Source organism: Melospiza melodia, chromosome 30, assembly GCF_035770615.1.
Source record: "Melospiza melodia melodia isolate bMelMel2 chromosome 30, bMelMel2.pri, whole genome shotgun sequence".
In the NCBI taxonomy this organism is placed as follows: Eukaryota; Metazoa; Chordata; class Aves; order Passeriformes; family Passerellidae; genus Melospiza; species Melospiza melodia.
Genome location: NC_086223.1, coordinates 5,168,489 through 5,180,808, shown reverse-complemented (window position 1 = coordinate 5,180,808; position 12,320 = coordinate 5,168,489). Strand labels below are relative to the sequence as shown.

General features: G+C 56.3%; 1 protein-coding gene across 1 annotated transcript in view; it reads right to left on the bottom strand.

Annotated features, from left to right (window-relative positions):
* Positions 1 to 12,320, bottom strand: part of LOC134431008 (alpha-2-macroglobulin-like protein 1) — a 16,878-nt gene extending 4,558 nt beyond the window's left edge. The window contains exons 1-20 of the mRNA XM_063178929.1: positions 12,123 to 12,320; positions 10,879 to 11,068; positions 9,820 to 9,982; positions 8,975 to 9,027; positions 8,498 to 8,518; positions 8,250 to 8,403; positions 6,698 to 6,782; positions 6,127 to 6,235; positions 5,932 to 6,046; positions 4,719 to 4,828; positions 4,045 to 4,209; positions 3,713 to 3,934; positions 3,359 to 3,416; positions 2,980 to 3,125; positions 2,234 to 2,383; positions 1,993 to 2,094; positions 1,709 to 1,790; positions 1,335 to 1,497; positions 970 to 1,195; positions 175 to 301 (exon numbers count right to left, since the gene is read on the bottom strand). Coding sequence (XP_063034999.1) covers positions 175 to 301; positions 970 to 1,195; positions 1,335 to 1,497; positions 1,709 to 1,790; positions 1,993 to 2,094; positions 2,234 to 2,383; positions 2,980 to 3,125; positions 3,359 to 3,416; positions 3,713 to 3,934; positions 4,045 to 4,209; positions 4,719 to 4,828; positions 5,932 to 6,046; positions 6,127 to 6,235; positions 6,698 to 6,782; positions 8,250 to 8,403; positions 8,498 to 8,518; positions 8,975 to 9,027; positions 9,820 to 9,982; positions 10,879 to 11,068; positions 12,123 to 12,190 — 2,509 coding nt within the window. The 5' untranslated portion in view covers positions 12,191 to 12,320. The remainder of the gene's footprint in view (positions 1 to 174; positions 302 to 969; positions 1,196 to 1,334; positions 1,498 to 1,708; positions 1,791 to 1,992; positions 2,095 to 2,233; positions 2,384 to 2,979; positions 3,126 to 3,358; positions 3,417 to 3,712; positions 3,935 to 4,044; positions 4,210 to 4,718; positions 4,829 to 5,931; positions 6,047 to 6,126; positions 6,236 to 6,697; positions 6,783 to 8,249; positions 8,404 to 8,497; positions 8,519 to 8,974; positions 9,028 to 9,819; positions 9,983 to 10,878; positions 11,069 to 12,122) is intronic.

Genomic DNA, 12,320 nt, shown 5'->3' with positions numbered 1-12,320 from the left:
AGCCCCCAGCCTGAGCACAGCCCCCTGGGCTTGGGCTGGGGGTCCCCAGGGAGGGTGGGAGTGGAGCGATGGAGAGCTCCCCAGATCCCGTGGGGTTCCTGCCCTCCCTCCCCACCCAACCCCATCCCCTGAGGGGTCCCCGGGCAGCAGGGTGGGGTGGTGGCAGCTCTGTACCCAGGCTGGTGGCTCGCACGCCCCACTGGAAGGTCTTGGCTTCATCTGCACAGACACAGCTCGTGTAGGTGTCCCCTGCCCTCGGTGACACCTCCAGCTCCGCCGACTCTGCCAGCGTCACCTGAACCTGCAGGGCACAGCCATGGCTCCATCAGCCCTCAGAGCCAGGGTCACCTCACCCAAACCTGCCAGAGCATGGCACAGCTTCATCACACCCCAGAGCCAGGGTCACCTCACCCAAACCTGCCAGAGCATGGCACAGCTTCATCACACCCCAGAGCCAGGGTCACCTCACCCAAACCTGCCAGAGCATGGCACAGCTTCATCACACCCCAGAGCCAGGGTCACCTCCATGGGCTCCCCCAAACCTGCCAGAGCATGGCACAGCTCCCTCAGAGCCAGGGTCACCTCCATGGGCTCCCCCAAACCTGCCAGAGCATGGCACAGCTCCCTCAGAGCCAGAGTCACCTCCCTGTCCTACCCCAAACCTGCCAGAGCATGGCACAGCTCCCTCAGAGCCAGAGTCACCTCCCTGTCCTATCCTAAACCTGCCAGAGCATGGCACAGCTCCCTCAGAGCCAGGGTCACCTCCCTGTCCTATCCTAAACCTGCCAGAGCATGGCACAGCTCCCTCAGAGCCAGGGTCACCTCCATGGGCTCCCCCAAACCTGCCAGACCAGGGCACAGCTCCATCACACCCCAGAGCCAGGGTCACCTCCCCTGAACCTGCCAGCCCCTGGCACAGCTCCCCCAGCCCCTGGCACAGCCCCTGGCACAGCCCCTGTCCCCGCTCACCCGCAGGCACTGGCGCAGGTAGTTGAAGACGGTGGCCCTGAGGGTGAAGCTCTCGTGGCGCACCACAGCGTAGGGCAGCGCCAGCTCCACGAAGAACGGCTGGAAGGCCGTGAGGGTGACAGCAGGGGACAGCCCCAGGCCCTGTGGGGCTGTACAGAACATCCCAGCCTCCCACTCTGTGATGGTGTCGGGCACTGTCACCGTCATCTCGGCAGAGCCACTCTCCCTGCATGGAGAACGCCATGAGGCCACCCCAGCAGGGCTGGTGGCATGGCCTGAGTGGCACCACCGTGACACTGCTGGTGCCAGCGCACAGGGGGAAGGAGTCCTGAGGTCCCCAGGTCCCCTTGGGAGCTGTCTCTCACCCTACAGGGACCAGGTCCCACAGCCACGTCTCTGGGAAGTACGTCCGGGGTGCTGGGGGCTCTTCCCCGCCCTCAATGAGGGGTGAGCTGACTGAGGTGAACATTGGCATAATTCCTTCATGAACATTGCTTCCCACCTCCCCACGGAGTAGTGTCACATCTCCTGGAAAAGGCAAAGCAGAACTTGGGAGCCTTAGGTCCCAGCTGGACCTTGCCTGCAGCCAGCACAAGGGTGACCAAAATCCTTTTCCATCCCTGTCCATCCTCTTTGATGCCGAGGGTGTTTTCTGGATGGCTCCAAGTCCCCCTGAGGACATGACAGCCAGGACTGGCCACCAGCTCTTTGCTCTTTTCAGCCCAAGGGCTGTGCTCACCTCCAGGACCTGCCATTCCAACCATGTAGAGCCTGCGCCGGCAAGGCTGCCTGCTCTTGGTGAAGAGCTTCAGTGCTGCATCCTGTGGAAAAGCAGAGATTGTCCATCCCCCACAGCCAGCAGGAGGAAGATCCCCATTCCAGCAGTGAGTAGTCCCAGGGCTACAGAAAACAGGTGGGGAAGGAGCCTGGGCTTGGCAGGAAAGGGAAGTCCTGTGCCACAGGTGTGGCTTTCCCAGCACTTGGGAGAAGCAGGGGCAGCTCTGGGAGGCCCAGGGGCTTCACCTGGAATAACATGTAGGGGTCCCTCTTGGAGTCCAGCCAGTCACAGAATGGTTCCTCCTGGATGCTGTGGGGGTTGCTGAATTCGGGCAGTGCTTTGTAGACCTGGGAATAAAGACATGCAAAACCCTCATCTCCAGAGCTCTGCCCACTGCAGCACTGGATCCACGAGAGGGACCAATATCACCCCAGCCCAGGCTGCTCCTGGGGCTGCAGGGGGACCCCAGGCAGGGCCAGCACTCACAGCCTCGGCGTTGAGCTCAGCCTCAGGCTTGAGGACCAGCAAGCTGCGATCCACGGCCCGCACAGCGCACAGGGAGCCCGGGGCAGCCCCCAGCTGCAGCGTCAGCGCTGCCCCAGGCAGGGCCCTGGCCTCGGAAAATGCCATCTGCACCTGCACAGGGACACAGGGACACAGGGACACAGGGACACAGGGCAGTCACTACCGTGGAGGGCAGACCCAGCCATGTGACAGTGTTCATATTCCCTTAGGATGAGGGAAGAGATAAGGATCTGACTCCATGTTTCAGAAGGCTGATTTATTATTTTCTGATATATATATTACATTATAACTATAGTAAAAAGAATAGAAGGAAAAGTTTCATCTCAGAAGGCTAGCTAAGCTAAGGGTAGAAAGGAATGAATAATAAAGATTTGTGTCTCGGGCAGAGAGTCCAAGCTAACTGGGCTGTGGTTGGCCATTAATTCTAAACATCCAAGATGGGCCAATCCCAGATGCACCTGTTGCATTCCACAGCAGCAGATAATCAATGTTTACATTTTGTTCCTGAGTCCTCTCAGCTTCTCAGGAGGAAAAATCTTAAAGAAAGGATTTTTCATAAAGGATGTCTGTGACACAGCCACACATAGGGAAGGCTCTTCTCAGAGGGTTTGGGAACAAGGAATGGGTTGGGAGACCCTGACACTGCGATGCTCTTGGGGCGGGATGGATCCCAAGGCAGCAGCCATGGACAGCCCAGCTCCTCTCACCTGGTTGGGGAAGCACTTGGCCACGGAGAGCTCAGTGCTATCAGCCACCACGTCACCGTTGGGCAGCAGCACGTACACCAGAATCCTGGCCATGGGCGCCAGCTCCACCCCAATGGGCAGCTCCAGGGAGAGGGAGGATCTCTGTCCTGGGCCATGGAAAGGAGGAGATGTTACCCAGAGAAACTCCACCTGCTCCAGCCCTGGAAGTGTCCAAGGCCAGGTTGGACAGAGCCTGGAGCACCCTGGGAGAGTGCAGGTTGTCCCTACCCAGGGCAGGGGAATGCAATGGGATGGGCTTGGAGGCCCCTTCCAACCCAAAGCATTCGTGGCTCTGTGAGGAGCAGAGCCCTGCACAGCCCCTCCATGCCATGGGACATACCAGGCTCTGCAGAGACCTCTTTCCTGAAGATGCTGGTAATGGAGCCCTTGGCCAGGACCTGCAGAGGAGGGGGGAAAACAAAACAGATGCTGAGTATGGAATCAAAGTGCCCTGGTGGAGGATGGACCCAGATGAGAGTTCAGGGATGATTTCTGACCATGTCCAGTCTCCAGCCCCCCACCAGCTCCCATGGGGGTGCAGGCCCCACAGTGGCAGCAGCCACCTCCTCTGACAGGTCCCTCAGTCCCTCCAGGACAGGTTGCTCATTGTCCTGTCCCTGGGGACACCACCACGAACAACGTGGAAATGTGGCCCTTCCCACAGAACCCCCCTGATTCCTGCTGCTGGGCTCACCATGAAAACCATATCCAGGCTCCTCAGCTCAGTGCCCAAAGCCTCCTTGCCAAAGATGGAATCCACGTGGAGCAGCTGGGAGCGGCCGCAGGGCAGCTCGCCCCGCGGGGCGCGGATGTGCAGGAAGCTCCTGCTCTTGGACGAATAGGGCATGAGGGTCAGGAAGGCACCTTGGGGCCCGAGCGAGTCCTCCTGGCTCTCAGCTGTCCCATTGACTTCAGCCTGAGGTGGGAATCAGCGGGTGAATCCACCAGCAGCCCCCGAGGCTGGTGCAGCTCCAGTGGAGGAAGCAGCTCAGGACCCCCGATGGAGGGACAAGGGTGGGCACTTACCCGCAAGGAGACCCCGTCCCCCCAGCCAGAGGTGTCCAGCTGGAAGGAGGCTCTCCCTGAGCTGTCAGTCAGGAGGCTTTGTGTCCTCTCTTCTCCCTTGTTGCTGATGGAGAGCAGGACCTGCCTCTGGGGCAGCCCAGAGCCGTCGGCTTCCTCCAGCCGGATCTGGGTGGGATGGAAGGGGGGATGATGCAGTGTGGGGCTGCAGCTGGTGCACAACAGGGCTGGGAGAGCAGGGACAGGGCTGGGAGCAGCAGGAACAGGGCTGGGAGCAGCAGGAACAGGGCTGGGAGCAGTAGGGACAGGGATGGGAGCAGCAGGAACAGGGATGGGAGCAGCAGGAACAGGGATGGAAGCAGTAGGGACAGGAATGGGAGCAGCAGGGACAGGGATGGGATTGGCAGGAGCAGCAATGGGAGCAGCAGGGACAGGGATGGGATGGGCAGGAGCAGCAATGGGAGCAGCAGGGGCAGGGATGGGAGCAGCAGGGACAGGGATGGGAGCAGCAGAAACAGGGATGGGAGCAGTAGGAACAGGGATGGAAGCAGCAGGAACAGGGATGGGAGCAGCAGGAACAGGGATGGAAGCAGTAGGAACAGGGATGGGAGCAGCAGGGACAGGGCTGGGAGCAGCAGGGACAGGGGAGCCCCAGGGCAGAGGGGAGCCCCCGTTACCGTCCCGCTGTAGGGGAGCCCTGGCTTGTAGGCATGATCGGGGTTCTCAAAGGTGACCGTGACAGATTTGCGTAAAAACTTGCAGGTCTTGGTGCTCTTCATCTCCAGCCCTGTGGAGAGCCAGTGGGGAGCTCAGGATGTTGCAGGACACATGACACAGCTCAGCTCTGGCCAGTGCCCCTGTCCCCTTGCAGAAATGGTCCCTGGGCATTTGGGTGTCACAGACATGTTTTATGAAAAATCCTTTCCTTAGGATTTTTTTTTTCTCCTGAGAAGCTGAGAAGCCTCAGGAACAAAATGTAAACAATGATTATCTGCTGCTGTGGGATGCAACAGGTGCATCTGGGATTGGTCTCACGTGGTTGTTTCTAATTAATGGCCAATCACAGTCAGCTGGCTTGGACTCTGTCTGAGACACAAGCCTTTGTTATCATTCTTTCTTTTTCTATTCTTAGCCAGCCTTCTGATGAAATCTTTTCTTCTATTCTTTTAGTATAGTTTTAATATAATATATATCATAAAATAATAAATCATATCATAAATCAATAAATCATTCTGAAACGTGGAGTCAAATCCTCATCTCTTCCCTCTTCCTCAGGGCCCTGTGAACACCACCACATTTGGGCTTTCCTCCAGCACAGATTGCATCTCCTACAAGAGCAGCACAAGCCCTGTGGAGTATTCCAGACCTAAAGCTGAGGTGCAGCTGGGGGCAGATCCCAGCCTGGCTCAGGATGGATTTTGAGCCTGGCTTTGGATGGATTTTGAGCCTGGCCCTGGGATGGATTTAGAGCCTGGCTTTGGGATGGATTTTGAGCCTGGCCCTGGGATGGATTTTGAGCCTGGCCCTGGGATGGATTTTGAGCCTGGCTCTGGCATGATTGAGCTGAGGGCACTGCCAGCATGGCACAGAGAGGTGGCATCTCCCAGTGCCTTAGGAAGGGTCCAGCACCCCTTTAATCCGGGGCCATCCTGCCCTTGCAGGGACCCCAGGGGTTGCTCAGGGTTGCCAGAAGCTGAGCCTGCCGCTGTTCCTGGTGCCTGGTGCCTTGGTGGCTATCAACACCTGAAATTCCAAGCCTTGCCAGGCTGCCCTGACTCACACCCCCACCCAAACCTCATCCCTGCATGTGCACCCCTAAACCCCAGCAGCACTTTTGGGTGTTCCTGGAGGGCACCAATCCCTTGGGATGGTCACACCCCCAATCCCCACCTGTGCCATCCTCCACCAGCGATGCCTCGACTTCGAGTTTCTTCCTCGAAAACGAAATCCCCTCCTTGAAGGCAGCCTGAGAAACCTCTGTGGAAAAGCAGCCATTCTTCTCCGTCTGGAGGGAAAATCAACCCCATCAGCAGCATTCCCAGGAAGGAGCACCTGCAGGGACAGCCCAGCCCTGACCACACTCACCTGCCCCATAACCCGGGTGCAGATCTTCTGTAACCCGTGAGCCCAGAAGTTCTGCCTGAGGCACAGGTCAACCTGGACCTTCCCTTGGACGGGCTTCCCGTAGGTGTAGCTGTGTGGAGACAGGAGAGAGGCTGTGCTTGGGAGCCCCCACTGTCACAGACATCTTTTATGAAAAATCCTTTCCTTAGGATTTTTCCTCTTGAGAAGCTGAGAAGCTTCAAAAACAAAATGTAAACAATGGTTATCTGCTGCTGTGGAATGCAACAGGTCCATCTGTGATTGGTCTCACGTGGTTGTTTCTAATTAATGGCCAATCACAGTCAGCTGGCTCAGACAGAAAGTCTGAGCCACAAACCTTTGTTATCATTCCTTCTTTTTCTATTCTTAGCCAGCCTTCTGATGAAATCCTTTCTTCTATTCTTTTAGTATAGTTTTAATATATGTCATAAAATAATAAATCAAGCCTTCTGAAACATGGAGTCAGATCCTCATCCTAAGATCCCTGTGAACACCGTCACACCCCATCCCACTGGATCCCCCCCATCTCCCCCATTCCCTGCTCCCCTCTCACCGCCCGCAAATCTCCACCGGGATCTTCTCGTCCTGCTCCCACAGCACGCTGGGGAGGTGAATGGTCACCTCAAACTTGGGCAGCACTGTGGACAGGCACAAGGACATGAGGCAAAGTGAAAATTTTCCAGGGTAGAAATGCATTTTGATTTAGGTGAAATGTGCATTTTTGAGTTGAGTCTGTGGTTGGAAACCATAGTTATTTAGCCAGACTGCAAAGCCTAGGCTCAGTGAAGTTGCTTCAGTGAAGAACAGAGATAAAGGGTGTTGGAAAAGAAATGAAATTTAGCAAAATATTTAATTATGGTGAGTTGTGTGTGAACTGGTTTGTTAAAAAGTAGTTTTGTAGCCGTTGAAAGTGTGTCGGGTTTTGTGTGTAACCTAGCAGGTAGTCTTAGGGATTTAATAAATAATTAAACTAGTGCAGGAAAGTAAGAATGCTAACCTGTCTGGAGGCAGCATACAATGCTCTTAGAATAAGATAAGCAGAGGATTAATGATCTTGTTTGTGAACCAAGGAATGTATCACAAGGGGTCTGTGACCAGGCAAGGGGAACGGGAAACTGTTCCTTGGAGACTTTGTTGTGAATCGCATGTATAAGAGGGAAGCACCCATACGTGAATTTGGGGGCTCGGATTTTGGGACGTGAGTCCTCCAGTTCCCCGGGCCCTTAATAAAGCACCCACAAAACTTATCCGAGTTTTGTGTCATTTATCAATCGGGCAGCAAGGGGAGGGAGAGACAGAGGGTGATAGAGAGTGACAGAGAGACTGCTGTGAGAGCAGCTCAACCTGACCTAGGAATTGTTTCTGATAAAGAAGAACTAGCAACAAATGTCACGCGAAATTCGTAAAAATGGATATGTATGAACCTATGGTGATACTGCATGCATATGTATCTGAGAGGGGGATAAAAAAGGACCTGAAGTTCCCAGAGGTACACATGTCATCTTGAGGGGAACAATTCCCACATGTGTCCAGCGCTGTAACAACCATACCGGCTTTACAACTTTCACAAAGTTGTGGAGTTTTGATTATCTCCGCAAAACAGACACGGGGGAGGGGGGTTACTCCCAGGACAGTGACAACATCTCCTGGGTGGCTGCAGGGGTCAGGACCTGCTGCCCGTGATGGGGTCCCCTTTCTCAGAGCCCAGTACTGTTGTGGTGTGTTTTTATTTTATAGGTTATTGTTTGATTTGTTGTTTGTTAGTTTTTTTGGGCTTTTTTCCCCCTGATTTTGGAGCGACACAGACTTGTCTTTGTTATTCAATTTCGCCAGGTGTCCGTTTATCTCTTTGCTACTTACCTGCTTTTCTGCCAAGTTTCAAACCCTTTCCTCCCACATCCAGCTGTTAACCCCTTCTGTCCCAAGCAGTTTTCCTCCCTTGTATCCTTTGCCCTTGTGTTCCACCCCCAGTTCTCCTGATTAGCTGAACATTGCATCCTCCCTTGAGACATGCCCCCCTGTATAAGCTGTCGCTCGTCCCCGACTCATTGCCTGGGGGACTGTCACCATCTGGCCAGGACAGGTGACACAGTGTGGCACAGTACCGTATTCCTCCACACTGAAGGAGTGGCTCTTCCCCTCCACGCTGATGGTGTAGGTGCCCAGCGCCGGCTCCGAGGCCAGCGGGAGAGACAAATCCACGATTCCCTGCCGAGGGCTCAGCTCCCGCCACTGCGCGATGCGGTTCCCGCTGGGATCCTGGGGGACACCGGGATCAGTGCCAGGGAGGTGACAGAGAGACGTGGCTGTGCCCTGGGCCCCCTCTGCCACCCCATGGGGGTCCCAAACTCACCTGCAGGAACACCAGGGGCAGCTGGAAGGCAAAGAGAGAATCGTCAGAGGAGCAGTTCCAGTCCTTGGGGGCTCAGCAGGGTTGGCAGAGGGAGGGTGGGATGCTGTGAGCCCTCAAGGGGCTCTGGATGGAGATTGAGCCTGGCCCTGAATGGATTTTGAACCTGGCCCTGGATGGAGTTTGAGCCTGGCTCTGGGAAGGATTTTGAGCCTGGCTTTGGGTTGGATTTTCAGCCTGGCCCTGGGATGGATTTTGAGCCTGGTTTTGGGATGGATTTTGAGCCTGGCCCTGGATGGATTTTCAGCCTGGCTCTGGGATGGTTTTGGCCTGGCCCTGGGATGGATTTGGAGCCTGGCCCTGGGATGGATTTTGAGCCTGGCTTCGGGATGGATTTTGAGCTTGGCCCTAGGAAGGATTTTGAACCTGGCTCTAGGATGGATTTTGAGTCACCTCCCCGTGTCCCAGCCCTGCTCTCACCTTCTGGCTGCTGGGGGTCAGGTCCTTGTCCAAAGAGACCACTCGGAACTTCACTGGGAAAGGAAACGGAGATGGAGGAGCAGCTTCATCCCGCAGGGAGGGGGATTCCCCGTGGGAAGGGGGAGGGAAACCCACCCTGAGCCCTGCCCTGCCCCCAGCAGCACGGCCCACAGCGAGTCTGGCACTGCTGAGCATTCCAGGACATCCTGGGATAACCCAACCCAGCCATCCCAGGATAAGCCCTGGCTGGAAACCCCAGGGTAACCTTTCCCAGGACATCCAGGGATAACCTCCCCAGGAAAGGCCGGGATAACCACCCAGGACACCCCGGGATAACCCCTCGAGGAAACCCTGGGATAACTCCCCCCCAGACATCCCGGGATAACCCCGGAGGAAATGCCAGGATAACCCCTCGAATGACATCCCGGGATAACTCCACACAGGAAACCCCGGGATAACCCAACCCAGGATATCCCGGGATAACCCCAACCCAGGACATCCCAGGATAACCCAACCCAGGATATCCCAGGATAACCCCTCCCAGGATATCCCGGGATAACCCCAACCCAGGACATCCCAGGATAACCCAACCCAGGATATCCCGGGATAACCCAACCCAGGACATCCCAGGACAAGCTCTCCCAGGACATCCCGGGATAACCCAACCCAGGACATCCTGGGATAACCCCAACCAGGAAACTCCAGGATAACCTCTTCCAGGACATCCCGGAATAACCCAACCCAGGATATCCCAGGATAACCCTCCCGGTTCCAGGCAGTGCAGAGCAAGGCTCGGCCCCTCAGCGCTGTCCCCAGGGCATGGGGGTCCCTCCCGCCCCCCTCACCTTCCTGCCCGGGTTTGTACACAGCCTTGTCGGTCTGGATGAACACCCCAGGGCTCAGAACTCTCAGCATCACCTTCTTCTTCTCGGAGACATCCAAGGACTCTCCTCGGATGGAGACGTTCAGGGCCACGATCTCCTCCTTCCCTCGGGCAGGGGCCGGAGCCTGCGGGGATCAGTGGGCTCGGGGTGGGACAAGGACAGGGCCAGGGTGGGGACAAGGACAGGGCCAGGGTGACCCCGAGCACGCCCAGCCCCAGGGACCCCACACCTGACACTGGCTGGGGGCTGTGTACAAATCACCAACGGGACGGGGCTGCTGGGAACTGCCTTGAGCTGTTTTATTTTCCAGCATCAGCCTCATTGCATGGTTATGGCAGCAGCTCACATCCCAGGCAGCAGATTAACAACTCAGTGTTACAACTTATAAGTTTTTTGACCAATCACACAAAGCAAAAGCACATTGACAGTAGTTCTATCCAACCACTGTAATCACACGTACCTTTGGTTAAAACAGTGCTTGCTTATTTTGAATACAATACCTGCTTGTAAGCCTTAAAACACAATGCACAGAGCTCCATTATTAAGCTTCAAATTTCCTAATATCTTGCTAGATAAACTTTTCTGTAGCTTAGAGAGTTATTCTAGACAAGCGTTAATCCACAGACCATTGTTCTATTTGTCTTTGCTTTTCTACTTTTTAAATAATTTTTCTGCTGACCAATCTCATGGCTGCTGCTCAGCTCTAAGCACAGTTCTGCTGTCTCTGGGGCCTGCCTTTTGCAGCTTTCCCAAAACTCTCTAATTTTGTGGATTCCCACAACACCCAGGGACCATTCCAGCCGGGATAACCTGAATCCAGCTGAGCCTGAATCCATGGGGGAACCCAACAATCAGGGGTGGGAAACAATCAGGGTGAGGGTGAGACCCTGCCACAAGATGGGGAAGTCACATCTGTCCCCAGCCCTGGTGGAAATGGCCTGGAGGGTCCCCCCCACCTGCTCCCAGCTCCTTTGGGGTGATACTGGGGTGGCATTGGGGTGGCATTGGGGTGGCACTCACAGGGAAGGTGACGTTCAGGTACAGCTGGGGCTCCAGGACCTCTCGGCTCAGCAGGGTGGTGGGAGGGGTCCCGCTGTCCCCCTGCAGCTGCACATGGAGCTGGACGGGCCCCTGGAGGTCCCTGAGGTGCACCCAGAGCGTGGCAGGCTGGGGGTGGTACAGCACAGCCGGGGACACCACCACGAAGCTCCTGGCGGGGACAGGGGACAGGAGAGCCCTGGGCTGGGGCACATCCAGCACAGAGACCTGGAACAGCCCCTGGAGTACAGGAACCCGCCCAGGATCCCCTCTGTGCTGCTGGGCTGCCCTGGGCTCCTCAGCTCAGCTCTGCAGGTGAGGGGACAACAGCTCCTGGAGCCACCAGGGCCACCAGAGCCACCAGAGCCACCAGAGCCGTGTCCTCAGTGCTCCTGGGCAGGGAGAGCCCCCAGCCTGAGCAGCTGGGGAGCCCTGGGCAGCAACCAGGGCATGGGAGGGATTGAACCCCACCAGGAACAGCAAGGAAAGCAAGGCTAAAGCACCCGAGCAGGCACAGGAGGGACTGAATCCCACCAGGAACCACCAGGGAGCCAAAGTTAAACCACCCAACAGGCACAGGAAGGATTAAATCCCACCAGGAACTACCAGAGAGCCAAAGTTAAACCACCCAGCAGGCACAGGAAGGATTGGACCCCACCAGGAACTGCCAAGAGAATGAAGCTCAACCATCCCACCAGACACAGGAGGGACTGAATCCCACCAGGAACTACCAGGGAGCCAAGGTTAAACCACCCCAGCGGGCACAGGAGGGGTTGAACCCCACTAGAAACTGCAAGGAAAGCAAGGTTGAAGCACCCAGCAGGCACAGGAAGGATTGAATACCACCAGGAACTGCCAGGGAGCCAAGGTTAAACCACCCCATCAAGCACAGGAGGGATTGGGTCCCAGCAGGAACTGCAAAGGAGCCAAGGTTAAACACCTCATCCAGCACAGGAGGGACTAAATCCGATCAGGAACTGCAAGGGAAGCAAGGTTAAACCACCCAGCAGGAACAGGAAGGACTGAATCCCACCAAAAACTGCAGAGGAGCCAAGATTAAAGCACTCAGCCAGGGCACAGGAGGGACTGAATCCCACCAGGAGAGGATGAAGCCAAGAGGATGAAGCTCAACCACCCCAGCAGGCACAAGAGGGATTGAACCCCACCAGGAGCTGCCAAGGTTAAACAGCCCAGCAGGGACAGACGGACACACAGAGGGGACTCACGGTGCTCCAGAGGCCCCGGCTGAGAGGAGCACGATGGCAAAGAGGATGGGAAGGGCTGGACACATCATGGCTCCAGCTGGATGTGGGTGCTGGGAGCAGCCCCAGCCTCCCCCTGCAGCTCTGGGTCCCTCTGGGTCTGTGTCTGGCTCTGCAATGGGTCCCTGTGTCCCCAGCAGGGCTGGCACAGCAGCCCTGGGC